Source organism: Phyllopteryx taeniolatus, chromosome 8 (assembly GCF_024500385.1).
Source record: "Phyllopteryx taeniolatus isolate TA_2022b chromosome 8, UOR_Ptae_1.2, whole genome shotgun sequence".
In the NCBI taxonomy this organism is placed as follows: Eukaryota; Metazoa; Chordata; class Actinopteri; order Syngnathiformes; family Syngnathidae; genus Phyllopteryx; species Phyllopteryx taeniolatus.
In genome coordinates, this window is record NC_084509.1 from 10,861,852 (window position 1) to 10,885,660 (window position 23,809).

The 23,809-nt window shown below is 41.4% G+C and overlaps 3 protein-coding genes across 10 annotated transcripts in view; 2 read left to right on the forward strand and 1 right to left on the reverse strand.

The window, feature by feature from the left end:
- LOC133482197 (acidic proline-rich protein PRP33-like) overlaps nucleotides 1-907 on the forward strand; it is a 2,980-nt gene extending 2,073 nt beyond the window's left edge. For 2 of the 3 annotated variants that reach the window (XR_009789713.1, XM_061782040.1), the window contains exon 2: nucleotides 338-907. Coding sequence is in view for 1 of the 3 variants with exons in the window: in XM_061782040.1 (XP_061638024.1) it covers nucleotides 338-667 (330 nt within the window). In the remaining 2 variants the exon portion in view is untranslated. Of the gene's footprint in view, nucleotides 1-6; nucleotides 168-337 lie in introns of those variants that run through there. The other variant, XR_009789714.1, reaches the window with a different exon arrangement.
- The window catches only part of aadac (arylacetamide deacetylase), a 26,777-nt gene extending 16,565 nt beyond the window's left edge, over nucleotides 1-10,212 (reverse strand). The window contains exon 1 of one of the 2 annotated variants that reach the window (XM_061782038.1): nucleotides 10,074-10,212. The gene's annotated coding sequence lies outside the window, so the exon portion shown is untranslated. The remainder of the gene's footprint in view (nucleotides 1-10,073) is intronic. The other variant, XM_061782039.1, reaches the window with a different exon arrangement.
- Nucleotides 9,168-21,491, forward strand: igsf10 (immunoglobulin superfamily, member 10). 5 transcript variants are annotated; one of them, XM_061782033.1, is made up of 10 exons: nucleotides 9,168-9,334; nucleotides 9,984-10,255; nucleotides 11,422-11,551; nucleotides 11,685-12,075; nucleotides 12,942-13,703; nucleotides 13,830-15,545; nucleotides 15,656-16,765; nucleotides 17,019-17,922; nucleotides 18,764-19,130; nucleotides 19,218-21,491. In XM_061782033.1, exons 2-10 carry the CDS (start codon nucleotides 10,032-10,034, stop codon nucleotides 20,760-20,762), a joined length of 7,149 nt encoding a protein of 2,382 aa, XP_061638017.1. In that variant the 5' UTR covers nucleotides 9,168-9,334; nucleotides 9,984-10,031; the 3' UTR covers nucleotides 20,763-21,491. The 5 variants fall into 5 exon arrangements, with proteins under 5 accessions (XP_061638017.1, XP_061638016.1, XP_061638018.1 ...); XM_061782032.1 differs by having other exon boundaries at nucleotides 10,003-10,255; XM_061782034.1 differs by lacking the exons at nucleotides 9,168-9,334; nucleotides 9,984-10,255 and adding an exon at nucleotides 10,638-10,730.
- Nucleotides 21,492-23,809: the final 2,318 nt, after the last annotated feature.

A 23,809-nucleotide genomic window follows, 5' to 3' on the forward strand; every position in this document is an offset into this window, starting at 1 on the left:
GGGCGACTGGTTAGAGCGTCTGCCTCACAGTTCTGAGGACTTTTTTTTGGGGGGGGGGGGGGGGCACCCGGTAAGGACATGCAACAACTAACCAGCAGAACAAGATGAGAAACGACAGAAAAGGACAGGATGTGGTAAAATGAGCAAGGCAGTGCTACTTTCGAGTGGTGCGGTGGGATTCTTTTTTACGATCTAAACACTTATAAGAACCTGTGATCTGATATGTTAGTATAACCTAACCTTATTAGTGATCCCATCAAAACTAATTAAAGTCTACAGTGTTTCTATCGAACTTATTAGTGAATGAACACCATATCACATGCATGTTGGTCAACAGGTGTACAGAGTTGCTGAGCCGGCACATCGAGGAAGGATGAGGCTGCGAGGCCGAGTCAGCAGGCCCGTCCAGCAGGGGACCCAACCAGGGGGACGCCACCGACCACCCAGAACCCAGGGAGGTCCCGAGCCCGACCGAATCGCCCGACCAGTCCAAAGGGGAGGGGAACAGGCAGCGGAACACCGCCCCCCACCACCACGCCCAACCCCCCTACCTAGCGAGCCCATCGCTGCCATCGCCCCCATCACCCCCGGAGAGCATGGCGGCCCCAGCCACCAACGCAGGCATCAGCAGACACCCAAAAAAATAAAAAATAAGCGCCCGTCGTGAGTAAGGACGGGCGAGGGCGCCAAGAGAGGGGAGGGGAAGGCGGGGCCAAAAAAGGGGTGGGGGGCGGTTCACAGTTCACGTTTAGCTTCACTCACTACTTAACTTACCAAACATACTTGACATTTAGTTTGCATTGACTTGTATTGCATCCTTTCCTTACCACCGAATAAATAGTTAAGTTTTAAAGACGATTTGTTACATCTTTCAGTTAATTAGAAAAGGATAATTGTCTCCAACAGAATCACGGATCTCACGTACCTACAATATCAGTCTTGATGGTGTAGAAGACGCTCGCGAATTGTCTAATAATGCAGTGGTGGGGGCAGCCGGTGAGGACATGATCATGGGACTGCTCATAAGAACCAGCAGTGGATTTGCGCTGTATCCGTATTTGCCAGTGCAACACTTGTGTGATCAGGAATGTTGCTGTCTTTCACTCCAATTCCATTCGAACTGCGCTATCTGTAAACAATGATTCCATGAAGAATCGGGTTACACTTACACAGGACAAAGTCATTGCTGTTGTGCAATATATGTAATAGAAATATGTGGGTATGCTGTGATAGAATCAATCAAACTAGTGGTTTCCCTTACTAATGGGATCGTTTTCATTCAAAATATTCTTCATATTTAACAACAAATATGTATATGGTAGTGATTCATGAAGAAAAGAAAAAGAAAAAACATTTACAAAAACAGACAATCAAAATGAGTCGGGTGACTGAGCTGTGATACAGCGAACTGATAAAATGTCAGGTTGAGGGAGATCATTAGGTGATAAAATGTCACAGAAGTGAGAGTAATTCTTCATACTACTAGTACCACTACACTACTAATGCTACCGGTACAAATAATAATGATACAATTAACAAAGATTTCTATTCGTTCACACAAAAAGTCTCTAAACAAAACGTCAAAAATAAACTCGATATTAAAGCAAAACCTATTCTTTATGTTGCAATAAATTCCTATATTGTCGAGTGCCCAGCAGATGGGGCCATGACCTCATTCTGCGACGACCCAACTGCGCATCTCCATGTAATACGCATACGGTATTGTTCTGAGGTCCCAAAATTAAAATACACGTTATAAATATAATTTTTAAAAAGTTTCATATTTTCATTCACTGAAGCTTGAGAGAGGGTGTTCCACCAAGTATGACAACATTAGTAAGCATACAACAAACGTATCTAGTCACATGTGGTGCATGATTGACCGTTTTGGTATACTAGATGTGAAGGAGACACATGAAACAAATTTCCTTCCAGTCTGCTCTAGCATACAGTATTAGAGATGCAATGCTCATTCAAGGCTTTTGCAGTTTGACACTATAGGGCTTTGAGGACCCCTCTACAATTGACTGGCCAAAGATTTTTTTCCCCCTTTACATTAACAAAGATCTCAAACAACCCTCACATTCAAAGGAACAATGTCATTGGCACTAATTTCAAGATTGCTCCTAAGAAAAAGTGGGCAGAGATTCATATACAGTCATAAGAAAAATGAGAACAGCCTACAAAAATGTCCCCCCCCTTTTTTTTTTAAACATATGGGTATCTAATATACATTTTTGAAACACTGAGACTTGCCCTATTCAAACCTCAGACATTCAGTTTGGTGTACTCCTGACTGTTGATGTGGGAGATTAAAATACCTGTCTGGGGAATTCAGAAAGAAGACTTGCAGTTTGAGTCTGGTAAGGGATTCAAAAAGATGCATGCATGTTAGTCAACTAGTGTAGTTGCTGAGCCGGCACATCGGGGAAGGGCGGGCCCCTCCACCCTTAAGGGGGGACCAAGCCAGCAAGCCCATCCCACGGGGGACCCAACGGGGGTGACGCAACCCACTCCCCAGGACCCAGGGCAGTTCCCTAGCCCAACCAAAGCGCCCCGACCAGTCCCAAAGGGAGGGGCGCTTCTGTAGCTGGCTGTAGAGAATGTTCACGAGGCATGATGAGATGGAACAACTTCAAGAAGAAGCTGAAACAGTCATCCTTCAGTAGCCTCACAAACCCTCCAGTTTCTCTCACTGTGGTAGGATCAAACTCTCCTGAGTCCCTGATTATTTATGCAGTAGAGCAGGTCTACTTTGCTCTCTGCTCAAAAACAGTGTTCACAGCTCGGCAGTGGGAGTTCCACCTCACTGTGCTTGCTATTGGGAGTCTGGGGACCACCATGCTATCAAGCACGGCGTTTATCTTTGAATATCTAAAAAAATGCAGCAAATCCAGCCGGGTCTGACAAGTAATTACACACCTCTGGGATATGTGAAGTCACCTGCTGCATGATGAGGTTTAGTTGGTGAGCGTGGCAATGGTTATAATGAGTGTTCCCATATAGATCCTGAACCTTCTTTTGCACACAACCTGTGGTTCCTCTCATGACACTTGTACCATCATATGCTTGGGAAATGAGCTTGCTCTTGCGGTCAGCCTGAAGCCAAGGAGTTCATTCTGTACAGTCTTCGATGTTCCTTAAACACAGTGACTGCTCCCCTCGGCAATATCTCTTGCATTGGACTAGGAGCCAATGCGCATGTCAAACATAACGACAGTTTACCGAAAAACATCTGAGAGTCCCTAGACCGGACATTTCGTCATAGAATGACACAGCAGCAATAAACTAATGCTTTTTGCTCTTCATTTACTGTATACAATTTATCCTGCTCAACTAAAACTATATACTGTATCTAGTTATTTCCAATATTTGTATTACAATATTTTATTTTAATTAACTTTTTTTCTTATTCAAAGTAGTAACTCAGCTGATCGGTAGGGCGGCACCTCGAGCACCCTTACTGACCACCCGCCACTGGATCTTAATCCCATTGAGATGCTGCGGAGTTACTTGAAATGGGCTGTGCATGGAAACATGTCAAACACACAGGTTAAATAATTCTGCATTGGATCTGATGCAAACCTTCCTCAGACCAATGTCAGAGATTGGTAGAGGGTTAGAAGAAGAAGAAGAAGAAGAAGAAACATCTCAATGAAGATTTTCCAGCCAAAGGGGGTAAAACTAGATCCTTTACTTTTGTTTGAAACTGAAATGATGGATGTTATTTTAGTTGTTTCTGTGATTAGATACATTTTATTTCCAGAGAAAAATATAAAGGATACACATGTATATGAGAACCTTTCCTCATTAATAACTGAATATTTAAATGGGAGGGTCCTAATTTTTCACATAATTTAAGTGATCTGACAAATGGAGTGTGGCTCTAATAGCACTGCCACTACCCTAATAAATTAACTCACGTGTACAAGATGGTGCTTTTATGTACTGTAGGTGTTGATGACTGATGACAAGCTGACAGGATTATAATGTCATTACCTACTGTAACACCAGTGGGACCTTTATATAATCTATATGAACTACACAGGTTTCATTGGTACTGTAGGCCCCCCAAGGAACACTCAGCATGAATTTATTATGGCAGAGATGTAGAAAGAACAGCTTTATGCTCAAGGTGCAGGATCCCCAAGGCCATCAGAAACGCTCTATGTTGTCAATGTGTTCAAAGTGAAGTTAGCCTCCAGCAGTACAGTAATCTCTGGAATGACTATGAGTTATTGTTGCACAGCATGGCAGGAAGTTCTGAGCACAGTACGAAGTTTGGACCTTTTGCACATGCATCCCAAAACCCAGTAAAATCAGACTGGTAATATATAACAGGATAGCAAAATGTGATGTGAAAGGGGCCAAGATAAATCAAGCGCATATGATTCATCTGTGAGGGTAGCCTTGCGCAAGACATTTGAAAATTGATATTTTAAAGCTACCGGTACATACAAGCAAGATGAATGCTAGTATGGTAGGTGTTTTAACACAGCATCAGCTATGTAAAAGATGTTGATTGCTAGTGCCTGTGGTAACTCAGCCTCTGCCATCATTCACATAAGTGATAAACCAAGCAATAAAACTGTATTAGAGGCATTAAAAAAATATTTATGCATACAACAGCGAATTAGCCAATGCACCCCCCAAACACAAATGAATAGGTCTCATTGCTTAGGCCCAATGCAACAGCATCTATGAGTTAAGGGGTTTTGACAGAAGTCTCATTCCCCTCGAAAATAAAAAAAATAAAATAAAAAAAGTGTAGACAATTCTTTGTCCTACTCCAGTCATGAAAACTACTTGAAATTGATCAGAAAATTGAAATAGTTCGAAGAAGTTCGATCAAATTGATAAATAGGAGATTAGCTCCAAGAGTTACACTGCCCTCTTTGCATTCCATGTTTTTGCAGTCTATCAGGAGCCCATGCCGTGGTTTACAGGAAGAGGTATAAAGGCTACATTTGGTAGGCAACACTAATGACTAATTTTCTTCATCGGAAAAAAACTGGAACAAGGGTGAACAATTCAACTCTGAATTGACAAAATTCAGGCCCATGCAGAGGAGTCTGCGTTCTATTGAGTGCAACATTGGTTCACAGTGTTTCTGGCATGATGAGAGGTATTGCGGACCATCCATCAAACAGTCGACAACCATCTGGTTTTTAGTGTGCAGTGCTAAAGAGTACAATAGACAATAGTCCAAATATCTCAGACCACTAGACTACATTTAGCACCGGCCTGCAGATTCCACATAAAGTGATTGAACATGACACTAAGAAAATGCAGCTTAACTTGTTTCATGTCATGAGCCTCTGTGAGCCTTTTACCATCACCATGATTTTCACGCTCACTGATGCACCATACGACAGTCAGCGACATGCTTGTAAATCAGCAGGATGGGGTCAATGCCAAATGGATACTTGGGATTTTAGTGCGCCAATAACATTTCAGAATGAAAATAATGCCAAATTTCAGTTTCTAACTGTGTCCCAGCAGAAATCCCTCTGCTGATCATTAAGTTTGCTGTCCTGGAATTTACATGACAGAGGCAGCCATTCTTAAGGCTTAAAAATTCATATTGATAAAAGATGAGCTTGTTAAATGGCTAAATACACAAAACAGAATGCTGAATTAATGACAGGCAACAAAGTATTAATTCATTCTGCCATGTCATTCTTTTCAGGTAGCTACAAAACCCTGTATCCACAAAATCTTTTTACAACCTCCTTCTCTTTAAATGGCTTTGAGCTGGGTTTGGGCAGAAAATGTAGAAAACTGAAATCAGCTACTGTAAGACAGACTACATGCAAAACAAGGGAAATTGGTGATTAGGACAGATTCCAACAAATGTGGAAAAAGGCCAAGGATGTTGAGGGGGCGTCTCATGTAAGTTGATATGTTCCGGAACCACACTATTATTGTTATACGTCTCCCACAGTGGCGGACCCTCAATAAGAGTCTATGTACCAAGCAGTGAAACCAATGTCTCACCTGTCACAACGTTCTGCAGTATGTGATCCAGTCCAAGAGCATGTCTCCAGAAGTCAGTGGTGCATTATGAGGAAAAAGACTAATATTTTGGTTAACTTCTTGCAAAGTAGCACAATACTACACTAGTGCAGTGACCATTGAGTAAATGTCTCTTTATTTACCTGAGAGTCTACCAGCTTGCTGTGACTTTTTGCAGAGTCATCCCTTTGGCCTTTAAACCGAGTGTACATGAGGCGAAGTGAGCAATTATTTTCCTGAAATGGGTCAGAATAAGCAAGCATGGAAAATAACTAGTTGGACCACATTTTAAATATTGTTCCTCAAAGAGCAATACAGCTGGTCATCATTCAATTTACAATCCAAGCTTAAGGGGAATGAGTGTCCTTTGCTAAAGACGAAGCTGAACCACAATCAAAAATGTGATCAGAATTACAAACAAACAGTCAGGCCTCATAGCATTCCCCAACCAACAAAACACAGAGACACAAAATATTGCAAATCTTTACGATTCCCTATTCATCACCTCTCCTTAGCCTTCTAAGCTTCTTATTGCTACCTAACAATAGAATAGAATAGAATTAATTCATGCTTGTATCACGACTGACTATAAGTGATGAGAACGAAAGGGATGAGAGTTTTTGCACTAGGAGGTGAGGGCTCTGGTAAAACTAGGGAGAAGACATTTGCAATTCATTGGTTCCTGTAATGTCTTCAACCAAAAAGGAAGAGTACTGCAAGGTGCTGAGAAGAGACTGTTGTCAAAATTGTGTGTCATCCAGATGTTCGGGTAAACAACAGCGAAGACAAAAACAAATGAGCCTTCTAATCTTCCCAGTGATCTGAAGCAACAGAAAGTTCTCCATTATCCCATCATTCTATGCACATGAATCATTCATCCACACGTTTATGAGAAGGCTATCTGATCTCCTTGCTTATTCCTTTGTGGTTCCAGCCAGACTGAAAGTTCATACTGTGCATAAATAGACCTCTTATGTCCCTTTCAACCAAAGAAAAGAGCCTCTGGTTCAGACTGCAAGTGACTACATTGAGCTGTGTTAGCAGATCTGTTCAAACTTGATCTCACTTTGCTTATTTGTTGATATTAAACGGTGAGGATGTGTTTAGGCACAATTCGGAGAATGTATTACTGGGAGGCATGCACATTATTGTTTAAAGATGAGGGCCTGCTGGGTTCTGTTTTATGGATTGAGTTTACAATTGAGTCACTCAGATATGCCGAGGTCGCAAGCCACAAATAAAGAGCATGTTGAACATGTATTCAAGTTTCCTTGACCCAATAGACCCATTTCTGATAATGGAACAGATGACACATAAAATGCATACAGACACTAATCTTGAGAGACCAGCATTTAATCATTATTTTAAGATGAGAATAAGGTTGTGTTTGGTGCATACTCACCGTGGTATTGTGTGCAACCAAGAACAATACTTTTGTACAAAATTCCACTAATTGTTAGCAAAGACTGTCTTGACCAGACAAAGACTCTTAAACAGGTTAAGGTCTGTTCTGTGGTAAGTAATGCATGAGTAAAATTTAATGCTCCCCGAATCATCGCCCTTTCAATATATATATATATATATATATATATATATATATAATGAATTCTGGAATTGTGATCTCAGAATATGCCCCTGCCACCAGAGAAGGAAAACTCCATTCTCGTATATAAACCTGCTTATATATTCCACTAGCAAGTCCAAAAACTACAACATTGCCCCTAGATGCTTATACGCTTATTTATATGCTTATCTATTGATGAATTGATTTTGCAGACACATTCAACAACCAATTGCATAGCCAAGCAGTTCTTTTCCACACCTCAATTCGGTCAATGATTTGACTCTTCTGAAACAAAATAAGTAAACTGCAAATGAGTTTTTCCAAAGTTAAATGAATAAATATATAACGCACCATATGTTTGGCTTTCTGTTTGAAAAGAACAAAAAACAAAGGATTAAAAGCCACAGTGTGACAGCAGCAAAGGAAGCCGAAATGAATTCCAGAGAATCGATGTCTAACATATTGCTGCCAATGAAAAACAACAACACGACCCTCGCACACCACGCTGCAACCGAAAAACTGCGACCCCTGATGTTCTTATAGGGAAACGTTTTGAGATGTCACATATTTTATTCAACCACAAACAAGATTGTGTGATTGTTAAGGAAAAGGCTGATTGCCCAGGCCACAGACTATACAAAAACTAACAAATTATCATCAATTTCTCTTAATAAAATCATCAATATATTAAAAATCTATTCCATAATTCACAACTCCCCAAACAAATACATCCAAAATCAAAATTTCATCTCCCCATCCCAAAACCTCCCTACCCACATCCAACACCCACTCCACTCCAAACATACATTCCCATCCCCAACCTACTTCCTCCAAATCTAATCTTAAAACACCCCCCACCCAACCCCCCCCCTTATAAATACAATCTAATACCCCCCATCCTCAACCCAAAAACCAACCTCCCCCCTCTAATCTATTAATACACATTCCCCCAATACTCCCCCCCACCCCATATCATTAACCAAAACACCAAAATCACTATAACCCTCCACCCTCACTCAAATTCTACAAACCACACCCCCACAACCCCCCTTCCCCCCCCCTCAATTTCTCCTCCCACCCCAACACCAAATTTTCTCCTAAACTCCCTCACATACCCCATTATCCCCCCATATACCCATCAACCCCCAAAATATCTAAAAATTAAAATCATCTACCCCCCCCCACCCACTCCCACACCCCCCCCCCAAACAAACTAACACATACCTCACCTAAAACCTCCTTAATAAATTTAATCCATCATATCCCACACCCCCCCCCCCCCTCCTCCCCAACAACCCTTCCTCCACATTACACCTCAAATCAACCCCTAAAAAAACCCCATTATAACAACATTCAATACCAAAACCATTCAACCCATAACACCCCCCCCCAACCATAAAATATACATATTCATATTCATCTACTTATCATCACACACAAAATTCCCCCCCCCCCCCCATTTACTATCCCAACATCTTATTTCAATAAACCAGCTGTCCCATCTTAATACCAACTTTACTCCATAATACCATTCTTCCCTTCCCTCTCCCCAAAGAGGAGGGGAGGAAAGGGGGCGTGGGGGAGAAAAGGCCAAAAGGAGCTTTCAGCTTAAGGCGCACCTTAGACATGCTGTCCAAATACAGCAGACCCATCTGGGGATTCTATTTGGAGGCTTACTGGGACTGAGAGTGGACCACTTTCTTCTACTGGACCTCGAATTTGGTTTAAACTGTGGAAACTGTGTTATATTTACAGGTGAGAGTGAGATCACATTCTTGTCCGTAGTGCCATCGTATTACTGTTTTAATTTACAAGAGCATGACTATGATTAGTAACGATTATATTTCTGAGCATATTACAGTCTCCATAGCAATAATAATCACAGTAATCATGACAGAACACAGAAAGTGTTCGAAGAGGGAATGAAAACATTATTGCAATATTGTGCTTTTATCACATATCATCATCATGTTACCATCATATTATCATCATCACATCACCAACCTTCATGTACATTTCTTCACTTTAAGTCTTGCAGTAGCCCTCAACGTGATTCAACCCCTAAAGCAAATTATACTTGCCGAGGTTACAAACATCTTTCAAATGAAGCAACAAAATAATTTTAACGGCTTGATATAAATGTACATTTATTAAAAGCGCCCAATATTAGTTGAGATTTTTGCCACATTGTGCAAATAAAATTAATTTATAAAAAGGATGAATAACTGTATGCAACTGAAGCTCTTTGATTGCATTTGGTTTTAGTTTTCAATTTTAGATTCATATCATGCCTGTTTCATTCAAGTGTAGCTACTTGAAGTAGCTTTTACATACTCTTACAACATCAGGTTTTGCTGCTGTTTGGGAAGAATTAGTCATCTTCGTTATCCTGAAACGCGTACAGTGTGCTTTTCTGTCTCTAGGTGGGTTGTAATTTACGATCCAGTGCCAAATGCGTTTTCCGTGCACAATGACCGCCTACAGAGGGTTTTACCTGTGGAGGTGTCTGCTGTCCCTGGGGGCTCCGTTGCTGCTGTTGGCCGCTGTGTCGCCGGTTAGGGGCAACTGTCCCACGGCGTGCGTGTGCTCCGTGCCCGCGGAAGTGCACTGCACCTTTCGATACCTGAACGCGGTGCCTGCCCAGATCCAGCCAGCTGTGGAAAGAATTAACCTCGGGTGAGCTCCCATTTTTCCTCTGCAACGTTTAGCAGACTGAATGGGGGGCGGAGGGTTGTTATATCCACTAAACGCTTTGAAACACGGAATTTTATTATTGTGGGATTTATGCCAGTCAATTGGTTGACATAAACAAAGCACCTGTCACTACCTGGAAGGTCAATGTCATTTGGCAGAGCGTGACAATTTGCTGACGTCATAGGAAACTAGCTTTGAAAACGTTGAGCTTAAAATGGCCTTTGCAACTGGTGGGTTGCCCTTTAATTAACTGTACTTGGCAAACCTTGCCTATGCCTTATCATTGTCTTTTTTGAGGAAGAGGGAGGAGGCACTCACCTGTGCCTTCGCTGTTCATTAGCTAATGAGCTACCTGGAGCTTCTTTTTCTTTGTGGAAAACAACCATGTTGTGTATGCATTTCATAAGATAGCGAGCTAAACTTAGGGGTAAAAACCACATATAGGTGTATAAACAATGTAGGTGTACAATTTGAACTTATTAATTTCATTTAAAAAGACGGTGAACCCACGTTTCCGCCCTCAATAGATAGTTTTTTATCAAGTGATTGTTTTTTGTCCACGATGTTGGAGGTCCAGATCAGGAGGATTAGCTAGCCTTGAATCAGAAAGACCAGTCGACCGAATCATGTTTGCTTTTGTGTGTGTGTGTTTATTTTTTCCTGTATTACCATAATCAGTTAATATCAGTTATGTTGTAAATTTGCCACTGTTTTACCAGATGTGCTGAGATGAGGGCTAAAAAGTGGACACAGTATAGACAAACTTTGGATGCAGTGGCAAAGACGCAATATGATGACAAAGTGGCTCTCATAAACAACTATGATCCACAAGTGAACCACAATATAGTGGGGTAACACTGTACTATGTACCAACAAGGTTTTTTTTTTTTTTTTTTCCAGATATATAATAAGAGCCACACAGGTGTTACTCATCACTTTATTAACTCATTCACTGCCAGGCCTCCATGTTAACATGGATATTTGTATTCAACAGCTGTCATTTGCATTGATTAAAGGTTTTAGTTTGGTGGTACAGTACCTTTAATAGTGTAAAATGAAAATCCTGATGTCATAAGGAATATGTTTATTGTGTTTAACCGATGAAGGATTTTTTATTTTTTTTTTAAACATACTTTTTCTGTTTGCAGCTACAACAGTATAACTGTCCTGCGAGAGAATGCTCTTTTGTTGCTGCAGAAATTAGAAATACTGATGCTGCACAGCAATCTAATCCACAGTATTGAGGACGGAGCATTTCAGGATCTACGATCATTACAGGTAAATATCCTCACAATACAGTAATTAACCAAAAAGAGAATAGGCCTTGACCAGAATTGATTCTCCAAAAAAGGTTTTTGTAGCTGTGTCTTTATGTATGAATCATCTTAGATTTTTCATTCTGTTCTCCAAGGTCCTCAAGATGTCTTATAATAAAGTCAAGGAACTCAACAGGCAAACATTCAAAGGCCTGGAAAGTTTGCAGCGACTCTACATGGACCACAACTACATTGATTTCATCAGCCCAGATGCTTTCTACGGTCTGACCAATCTACAGTTGGTCCATCTGGAGGGCAACCACCTGCAACAGCTCCACCCAGACACCTTCATCACCCTAAGACACAGCCAGGTGTTTAAGGTGTCCTCGTTGAGGACCATCCATCTGTCCCACAACATCCTCACAAGCCTGCCTGAGGAAGTTTTCTCTGGATGCAGCCACCTGGAAAACCTCTTCCTCCATGGCAACCGATGGGCATGTGATTGTCGTATGAACTGGCTTCCATTATGGCTGCAGAAGCACACAGGTGAGTAAAATAGTTGGCTTGATGCATTTGTTCTGGTTACAGTGGAATACTAAAGTACACTACTCACAAAAAGTTAGTGATATTCAGCTTTTGGGTGAAATATCAGAACGAACCTAACGTGCTGTAACTTTCACTGTTGCACTTAAATGCTCGTTCGACTGTTCAATGCTTCAGTACAAGGAGCTGAATGGCAAAATTTACAACAGGTGTTTGATTCAGGAATTGACTGGTCTAATTAGAATTCATATTTAAACAGTCCCATAATGCTGTTAAGACGAAGACGACACAGCAATTGATCAGGAGTACCTCACCATTGCAAGGCTTCAAACAGGATGTTCTCAGAGGGAAGTAGCTAATAATCTTAGAATGTCAGCGTGTCATCGTCAGGGTGCAACAGAGAGACTGGAAGAAGCATAGAAATAGATGTGCTTTGTTTTTGTTTTTTGGTCAGTTCATGGATTAAACACCTGCCATTCAACTCCTTCTTAGAGAACAAAAAAAGTAGTGCAAAAAGTATCAATACATTGATCGTGCATTCAAAGAGAAAAAAGAGAAAGTACACCTCACCTGTAAAGGTGTGCATTTTAGATTGACCCTGAAATTTCATCCGAAAGCCAAATATTCCTAACACAATTTCTTTTGCTGAATTCCAGACTTGTTTACTCAACATTTACCCTAATAGCAGCAATGAGAAGAGTAAGCACACAAGATGGGGAAGCCAAAAACTGTCTTAGAATTCATGACTTGGCTTACATAAAAGCAAATAATAAATTGCACCTTTTTATGTGAATGATGACTTTTTATGTCTTTACATGCCCATGTGTAAAATATTTAGGAGCCTAACAATTGTTTTTGGGTGTTTCCAGAGGTGCTAAAATGTAAACGGGACAGGAGATATCCTCGAGGCCAGCTGTGTCCCGTTTGTGAAAATCCAACCCTTTACAAGAGGAGACCCCTCTCCCTTCTTCCTAGTGATGCCTTCACTTGTACCAAACCCTTGATTCAGCCCCATCTAAAGCAGAAAAACATCAGCTTGGATGAAGGAGATTTCACTCCAGTTTCCCCAAGGGACTTTATTGCCCCACTAGGCTCCATACAAATGAACCTGACAGATCAATTTCACAATGATGCCAGCCTGTCGTGTACAGTCCAGAGGCCATCTAATTTTGAGAACCTCTCACTTACCATGGAGGAGGAAGGGGGTCACAATATCACTGCACTTACTACTGCCATAACGACATATTTGGTATGTAACATTGACAATGAACACATCCAACATTTGTGGCAAATATTGGCAGCCTACAGCGAGTCTCCCATGAGACTTGAGAGAGGCTTGTTGTTGACTACAAGTCCCGAAATGGTATACAAATATAGTCAGAAGAAAATGGGTGAGGATGAACTACACACGAACATTGATGCTGAAATCAAAGCCCTTCCTGCATGGCTGATGCAAGGTGAGGTTAGTTTGCAGCTAGACCGCATTACAACTACTTTTTCTACTCTCCATATCAAGTACCAGTCTGTCGTCAACCTATGGGTGGAAAACACCATACCTAAGAAAGACCACTATTCCTGGACGATGATAAAGAAAAACAATGAAACCAAGACTGAGCATACAATAATAACGGGTGGGTGTTGGCTTACCATAATAATAGGTGTGTGTTGGCTTGCTTTTGCTTAAAAACCTCTGCAACATTGTATTACAAGACACGAGTTTTTTAAACTAAGTAAAATGCTTACATTTTTCATTACAGGTGGGGTGGTTCAGTTGAGCTGTCAAGTCAGAGGGGAGCCAAAGCCTGTGTTGGAGTGGATTTTACCTGATGGAATTAAGGTGCGAGCCCCTTATGTCAGTGAGGACAATAGGATCATAATCACTGCTGAAGGAAAGCTCACCCTTCGGGGTGCAGACACCTCGGACACGGGCCTCTATCACTGCATTGCCACCAACTACTTGGATGCCGACATTCTGGTTTTTAGAGTGACAGTTATGTCTCCTGATGTGGAGGAGGCAGATGTCAATGGTGTCCATATATCAAAGAAACTGGGGGAACATCTTCTTTTTGATTGTAGCAGCTCAGGATGTCCTAAGGCCTCAGTGCAGTGGATACTCCCAGACCACACTATATTAGACAGGTCTCAAGGAAAAAGGAAGGTGTATGAGAATGGCACCTTACTGATTGAGGGCCTCACTGTGAGGGATCGAGGATTCTTTAGATGTTTGGCTGCTAATCACTTGGGAGTTGACCTCCTGGTTTCTCAGGTGACAGCAAACGTAAGCTCTGAAGTGCTGACAGACTTTGATAATGACGGATCAGGCATGGAGATAGAGAGCCAGGTGGACCGAACTTTAGCTGACAACACAATCACCGTCAGTGACATCCCTTTTTACAAATCATCTGTCAGAGCTACGAAGAAAGCAATAACTATCGTTTCAGATCGACGTGACCCTAAACTGAGGTCACAGGGCAAAAGTACTTCAGGAAGTCGAATAGGACAGAGGAGGTATTCAGTCAGTAACAGACGAGCATTTGGCAATAGGGTCTTTGATAAAACAATTGGGAAAGTTGATCCAAAGAAATTTGCTGAATTTATGAAGAAGGCCCAAGATGGAGCAAGGGCAAACACTAATAACAGAAACGCGGAAAAAGAGTCAAAGACTGCTTTGTCAAACCATAATGAAATTGGCTCTGGTGAGGTACATGATGACGATCTAATATTGCTTGCTATGGTTTCTACACATAACCCTCAAGAAGGGAGCGTAAATGGGATGGAAAACACAGAGTCTGAAATAGCAATCTCAAAAAACAGCCATGGTGTCACATTCAGTCAAGAAAGAGAAAAACTAACAACAGATTATATGCCAATCCAGAAATCCATATTTACATGCGGTCCAGAGAAGACTGAAAGAGAGGGCGTCACACCGTATGACATGATTTCGCTCAAGACAGATGTCTTTAGTTTTGATGAAACTACAAAGCTTCATTCCCTCGAAAGATTTACCAAACCTGAACTTGTTACAGATTCTTCAGAAGAAACTCAGCTCCATTTCTCCAGAGAGCATCCTTCAGAACCAGAGACGTCCACAGAGGCGTTCTCCTTTAACACTGATCCTAATTTTACACCAATGAGGGACAGCACAGACCTCGTGGAGCTTTTAGTCCACTCGGATCCAGAAAGCCAATCCACCATCACAGCTGTCACCACCACACGGAGACGTGAAGATCAAATCACCTTCCATACCACCCAAACAATTAAATCCCCACCTTTAGGCTCCACCATTATTTCCAAGCAGCAGATCCATATCATCCCACACAAGAAGAGGAGAGGGGGACGCAGAAGAGTGTTCCATGGTCGCCGAAGAATCATTAAACCCAACAGTATTACTGACATACAATCTATTATCAATAAACGTATACAGTCATCTGAGCAGAATTCTACAGTACCATACAGAATTGAAGTGACAACAGGTAAGCTTTTATTTTATTTTATTTTTTTACAATACTACTTCAGTGTTTTTTTCTTTTTTTTTAACACTGAGCCAACAATTGATCTATTGTTGTTGTTGTTTTAACCATAGATATGGAACTATCCACACCCACTATGCAATTTGGGGCAAGAGACAAAGTTGGAAACAAAATGATACGGGGAAGGCAAAGAAAGCCAATCACCACTGAAACATTAACTACTCCTCAGACTTCAACTGATGACTATGGAGATTTGTTCTCAGCAGATTTCGAGCTATCAAATCTGAAGCCCACTGCTCAGCCTTTAACTACAATGAGGCCAACATACTACTCAAAGTCCTTGACCACTGCTGATACACCACCAGAATCACAAACTCTTTCCTCCCCGCCTACAGTCAAATCACCTCCGGGGGAAAATCCTGTGAAAGAATTTGACTATGCATCTGGTGGACTTCCAGATGATTTTCCTACAACCAGGCCAAAATCTGGTGAAAAGAGAGGGCGCCAAGGACGAAGAAGGAGGCCATCAAAGGGACACAGACCCTCAAAAAAACTTAAAACTATTAAATTGTATCCAATTAGCACAACTGAGACTTTTGCCAACAAGAAACCAACCATGGAAACCACAGTCCAGACAACTTTATTGCCCCAAAAGAGTGCTTCCAAATCTCCAATGTATACACCATCAAGGGAAATTAACAGAGTCACAGGCACATCAGAGCAGCAGACATATACTTACAAGAAAGTCGACTGGGGTATTTCCTATACTACCAGAACCCCATTTATCCTCTCAAACACAATGCCTACATCAGAGAGACCTTACACAACTGCTCAAAACAGAGTCTACAATAATTTAAGACCCCCAACACAGAGGTACAATGGTCAAACAGCAGCTCCAAGGAGACCTCGACCTACAGCACAAAGTGGCACCAAAGAGAGCAGAGAGAAATACACTTCTTTTGGGACAATGACCATATATACAACAGAACAAGACTACATCTACACATACAACAGAAACAATGTGAAAAATATCCTCGTCACAACCAGTTCCAATGTTGCTAGCACTCAACCAACTACTATGCTCATGACCAGAAAACCCAAAATACTTGGTGGCAATGCAGCCAGCTTTACAGTTTTGACCAACTCTGATGCCTTACTACCATGTGAGGCTGTTGGAGACCCTCTGCCAGTGATATCCTGGAAACGCTTGTCTTCAAGCACAGGTACCAAAAGGCATATATTGTATGGTGTTAGGTTAATAATTGAATGATTGTCAATGCGGCATTTCTATCATCTTTGCATTATCATAAATGAGAAGTTAAAAGATGATTGCAAACTGTTGAAGTTGATAAAGCAACCTCAAGTAAAGAAACTGGTAACTTATCGAAAAATTTGCAAGTAGCAGCAATTGTCACTTGTTAATGGCTAATCATTTTTTAAGAGAAGTTTTTTTTTGTTATTCTCTCTCCGATCCAGGAAACACAGTTACCATCAAGGGGAGAATGGGCAAGTTCGAGTTTTTGAGCAACGGCACATTGTCGATTCAAAATGCAAATATTAAGGACCGTGGCCAGTACATCTGTGTTGCTGAGAATGACCATGGGTCAGATAAACTTATTGTCACCCTCTCTGTGGTAACTTACCCCTCACGTATACTTGAACCAAAAATGAGAGAGATAAAGTCTCATGCAGGAAATACTGTGGAGATTAAATGTAAGGCAGATGGTCGGCCCACACCTACGATATCCTGGATTCTGGCGAACAGGACCCAAGTAAGAGGGCAAAACACACCAAATGGAAGAGTATCAGTGAATCCAGGTGGGACTCTGGTCATTAGACAGGTGTCTGGTTTTGACAGAGGTCATTACAAATGTGTTGCTAGTAACCCAGCTGGAGCTGATACTGCTACAGTCCGCCTGCTTGTGGTTGCTGCTCCACCAGGTATCTTTGAGGAGAAACGGCAGCAGGTGAAAGCTGTTTCAAAACAAAACATTTGGCTGCCCTGCACAGGTCAAGGTAGCCCTCAACCTAGGATTCATTGGGTGCTGCACGACGGTTTGGTGGTCAATTCACAAAGATTTGGTTGGGACACGAGGATATCTGTTTATGATAATGGAACTCTCCAAATCAAGGATGTGACTCCAACTGACAATGGCAAATATGAATGTATTGCAACCAGTTCTACAGGCTCAGAGCGAAGGGTGGTGACTCTGACCATCGAAAGACAAGAATCTGTACCTAAAATAGTGGCGACCTCCCACCATGTAACTGAGTTGTATTTCGGAGATCAGCTCAAACTAAATTGCTCAGCAACTGGAGATCCTGAACCCAGGATTATGTGGAGGTTACCATCTAAAGCAGTGATAGACCAATGGCATAGGTAAGATTCCATCACCAATCACAATAATGTACAGAATAATATTACTGCAAAATCAAGGTAATTGTTTGAACTGGATTTATTCTCAATCGTGTATATTCTCTGCTTTCTGATGCTTTTTATTTGCTTACCCTGCTCACCTCTCTGAGCAAACCCACACCTTTCACTAATGTGAACACACACATTCATAAATTAGCCGATCTTAGCCCTGGCTGCTACATTGCTAGCAAGAGTTTTGCAAAACACTGAAATGTAACTGGTTTGATGTTGTATTTTTTGGAATGATGAATCAATTCAAAACCAAAATAAACTTACATGTCAAGCAGAAATGTGGATAATTCAATGTCGGTTCTAAAGTGCTTGTCGAGGATGTTATTCTCACTCCCCAGATATTTTAATGAGAGGCTACTGACGTTTTCTTCTTTTAGTGGTGCATATTCCAAGCCCTTGTTTACCGTTACGCTTTTCCCTTGTTTCCTCTCAAGAGCTGTCCAGTTCCTTTGTTGCTAGCCTGAAGTAAAGACTGTAATCCGGCCACGAAAACAAGGCTACGCGAGGCTACAGCGTGTCCCCGCGAGGGTCCGGTGTGTGCCTGCGTGTGCATGGCATTGATTGACAAAAGCCCTCTGTCATGCTTTCTGCCTCTACAGTCTCTAATTGGCTATTCTTGTCGCATCGTGTCAAGTTTTAAAATAATAATCAAAATTAAATTAGAGGCATAAAATGGGTCCAGAGAGGAATAATTTTTCAAAACATCATTTTAATAATATTCAATTGTCAGGTCATACAGAATAACTAATAACTGTTCTTCCTTCCTCTTTCTAATTTTACTGTATTTCCTTAGGATGGGTAGGAGATTCCAGGTTCTGGAAAATGGCACACTAATCATCAATTCTGTGATTGATAAAGATGCAGGAGACTATCGCTGCATGGCAAAAAGCATAACTGGTGATGATGTTCAACTCATGAACGTCAAGGTGTCAATGAAGCCAGCTAAGATAGAGCACAAGCCCCATGGCAAGAAGAAAGTTCTCTATGGTAATGACTTGAAGGTTGATTGTAAAGCCTCGGGGGCTCCAAAGCCAGAGATCTCCTGGGGCCTTCCAGATGGCACTGTCGTTAACAGTGCTTTGCAGGCTGATTCCTTTAGCGGAGGAAGGAGAATACGACGCTACACTCTGTTTGACAATGGAACACTCTATGTTAATCAAGTGAGTGAATTTCACTATGTCGTCAATCTCCATGATTTATTTAAAAATGTGTCCTAATATCATATACCTATGAATGTTTTTGTCCAGGTTGGTATGTCAGAGGAAGGAGACTACACTTGTATTGCTGAAAATCAAGTCGGAAAAGATGAAATGCACGTACATATTACTGTCGTGACTGCCGCTCCCATGATACGTCAAGACAGTGAGACTTATGCCAGATTGAAACCAGGAGAAAACATCCGCTTTGACTGTGAAGGAGTTGGTGAACCCAAACCTAGGATCTTGTGGATATTGCCCACTAATGACGTCATAGCAGCATCTAATGAACGTTACTTGTTGCACGTAAATGGCTCTCTGGACATCAGGGGTGCAAAGACAATCGATGGTGGAGAGTATGTTTGTATGGCTCGCAACCCAGGTGGTGAAAACAGAAGAATCTACAAACTTGAAATTAGTGGGAACCCACCTGTGATAAATGGCAATCATCAGAATAGGACTGTATTAAAAGATTTCTCTACTAAATATTCAAGGAAACTCATAGACTGTAACGCTGAAGGCAATCCAACTCCAACTATCACCTGGATAATGCCAGAAAACATATTTTTAAGGGCACCATACTTTGGTGGTAGGATTAATGTCCATCATAATGGGACTTTAGAAATTCGTAATGTACGTCCTACTGATACGGGAGAGTTTATTTGCATGGCAACAAATGATGGAGGAGAGTCTGTATTAGTGGTACAACTCGAGGTGACCAATATGCTACGAAGGCCCATTTTTAAAAACCCTTTCAATGAAAGGATTGTCTCTCCTCTGGGGAAAACCAACGTTCTGAACTGCTCTGCTGATGGACACCCAAAGCCAGATATCAACTGGATTCTACCTAATGGAACACGGTTTATTGCTGGGCATAACTTCCACAGACATGCAGACAATGATGGGACTTTAGTCATCTATAACTCTCGCATTGAGGATGCTGGGAAATACCGCTGTGGTGCCAAGAACATCATGGGCTACATCGAGAAGCTCATCATTCTGGATGTAGGGCAAAAGCCTTACATTCTTACAAGGCCGAGGGACATTATACGCAGTATGTTCGGGGATCCCCTCTTCATTCACTGTCTATCAGATGGAAGTCCAATACCCAGAATCTATTGGACCCTCCCTGGGGGCCACACTCTCACCCGGCCTCAAGTCCTGGGGCGCTACAATTTGCTAGAGAATGGTACTCTAATTGTTCAGGACACCACTCTCCGTGACCGAGGGAACTATGTATGCAGAGCTCGAAATGATGTGGGAGAGGCTGTGCTGACAGTCCCTGTTGTTATCATTGCCTATCCGCCACGCATCACTACAATGCCACCTCCTACCCTGAGTTTAATGGCAGGGACACCTGTTAAGCTCAACTGCGCTGCAATTGGTGTACCTAAGCCAGAAATCACCTGGGAGCTTCCAGATCATTCCATTCTGTCAATGGCACAACAAAGGAAGCAGTTGGGAAGCGAACTGCTTCACCCTCAAGGCACGCTTATTGTCCAGAGGCTCTCGGCCATCAACTCTGGCACGTACAAATGTGTGGCTAAGAATTATCTGGGTACAGACCTGAAGGCTGTATATGTGCATGTACTGTAAAAACCAAGGCAGAAGGAAAGCAGGAGGACTTTAACGGACCTTTGGATCTGCAGGGCAAAGGACCCTCCTATGAGTGAATTTAAGAGGATTACATCTACATTATTACTGGGAAAATGGCTGACATTAATTTAAAATGAGATAGAACATTAAGAGACAGAAGAAATCAAATTGAACTGAAAAACACACCTGGGGGGGACAAATATTTTTTATTATAACTTGGAACTTAACTTCTGGAGAATCATAGCTGGTACTCATTCATGTGTGAGGGGGATTATCTAGGAGCAGAATGTGTTCATCATACATTCTTACCCAAAGTGATTCTGATGATTGTCTAATGCTGGATATAATTAGAGCACATACAGTCTTGTCAGCAGCTTGTCTTTTAGAGGCAAATTTAGAAAATAGGTGACTAAATATGTTGTACAAATCTTGCAAAAACAAGCCACATTATTTTTTGTTTTATGAAAATATAGTTAAAAGATTGTTTTACACTGGACCCATAAGGTTTTTGCTACACTACACAATTCCATAATTGTCTTTTGAAGCAGGCGCATTTATTTCTTTTCATTGCATGGTTAAACATTTTTTACTTGTGATTGATTGTGTTGTACACGAGACTTTACAGTAATGTTATACATTATGCTTATCTGTAATAATACAGTATACAGTATCTTTGTGTAATACCTAGTACCTACTAATGTGTGGGAGAAAAATAAACCTTTAACATTACATTATTTGGAATTTTGCCTTTTACTGTATTTTGAAGTGGAAATCACAGTTTATTATATTTGTGAACGGCGGCAGGTGACTGACTGGTTTGCACATCCGCCTCACAGTTCTGAGGGTTAAAATCCGGCCTTCCTGTGTTGCATTTGCATGTTCTCCCCGCGCCTGCACGTTTTTTTCCCCCCCAGTTTCCTCTCACATTGCAAAAACATGCATGCTAGGTTTATTGGAAACTTGAAACTGTTTTTAGGCGTGAATGTGAGTGCGAATAGTTGTTTGTTTATATGTGCCCTGTGATTGGCTGGCGGCCAGTTCAAGGTGCATTGCACCTCTCGCCCAATGTCAGCTGGGGTAGGCGCCAGCACACTCTCACTGGCCTAGTGAGGATAAGTGGTTCAGAGACTGGATATATATTTGTGAACTAAATCACTCCTGATGGACTGATTTAAATTTTTGGTATTTTGGATCTATGAAAACACGAGTGAGGATGATCGGTACAGTCTGCGATTGGGTGGCAACCAGTTCAGGGTGTACCCCGCCTCTTACCCAGGGTCCGCTGGGATAGACTCCAGCATCCCGAGTGAGGATCAGCGGTAAGGAAAATGGATGAAATGGATAATTATAAGTATGGAGGGAAAAATAATTGGAGATAAAAAGGCTAAGCTAGTTTAATTTGGATTGTTCTCTATAATAGGATACCTCTAACCCTCATTTGATTGTTTCTCATGAACGTAATTGCTTTAAGACCTACTGAAACCAATTTCACTTTAAATTACTCCACTTGTGGCTTTAACGAATCACATTTTAACAAAGGCAAATCAATTTACCTCTTTCACCTCATGTTCTTTTGCATGGTGAGGTTATGTTTGGTACACTAAACAGTGTGGAGGAGGGGTGGGGGGATATAAGTGAAGAACTGCAGTGAATATTGAGTGGTTTCCATAAGTGTTGGAATGTAGACCACTTGCGAAATGCTTTCATCTGGCAGAGCAATTTATAAGATTCACATCATCATGTCACGTCCCCGAAACAGCTCATCATTCACACCATATACCCTTATGTGGATAGTGAAGTTTATTTGTTCAGGTTTTGCAATTTTCTCCTAGGACATTAATAATGACTTAAAATGTGTGTTTTCCCATTTTAATCCTTCCACTTCGGTGTTTAAAGGGAAATTTTATTTATTTGAAATATGGTTAATATGTGGCTACTGACAGGAAGTGTGTGTTTTGTCTGGCGGTGGGACCCCAGCTGCTAAAATGAGACACTGGATAGAAAGTTACACCAGCTTCCAGTCGAATAAGCACGCAGTGTTTTTGGTTGGAATGAGGTGAGTGTGGGTGGGAGGAGGGGGGTTCCTTGGCCACCTAGAAGAAGGTGGAAAAACATACTCGAATGACTTGTTGCTCATATTGTCATTAGCGAATGTTTCACTGTCTCCTGGAAGTGAGAAAAAGGTGGGACGACAAGGCGCATTGATAGTCACAGCAAACAAGGAAAAGGTGTGACATATTTAGCTTATGGTCTGGAATTCCTTGCTTAAAGTGTTTTTTCTTTCTAGAGGCCAGAACATGGAAATTCCAAGACAGGACTTTTCCATTCTTTAATTTTGATGCTAAACTTTGCAACAAATTCCCCAAGAAGCCGCCAAGGATCGGTTGCCTCATGTTACTGCTGGCCAAGCGCATAAGTGGAAAATCCTTTTCAAAACATTTGATACACGCAGTACAGTTTTGCTGATGCACTGACAAACATACAGTAGAGAGTGTGTCCTCCTCAGTGTCCTCGCCGGCGATATAATTTCACACCACAGTTGTACAATCCTCACTTTGCCCTTTTAGCCACAAATAAGATATTTGCACGTCATCTTCAGGGAAGCTGTGTCATGCCGTGGTCATCGCAAACATCAAAAGCCATTTATTCGTCAGGCCTATTTCTCTTTTATAACCTTTCATATAGCCTTCATGCTCTCACTTAGGGACACAGTTTTTAACTCAAAACATACTGTATAGAAACTGACTTTTTGCCATTTGTTTACACAACAATGAGCCTCAAATGTCTGTGTAGCAGTGAAATTGTCTTTTAAAAAAAAAGGGGGGGGGGACATGCGTGTTAAGTGATCAATCTGGTCATTTGTTATTCGGGGTTAATCAAAATATGGATATCACAATTTATCGTATTGTATTGTTAAATTACAGTATCGATACCCAAGCGACAAAAATTGTATTTACTCTCAGTGTACTCCGTATCTAGACAACCAATAAAAGCCTGTTTTATAACCCATTTGTCACATTGTACAACATACTGCCGTAACTGTGGTA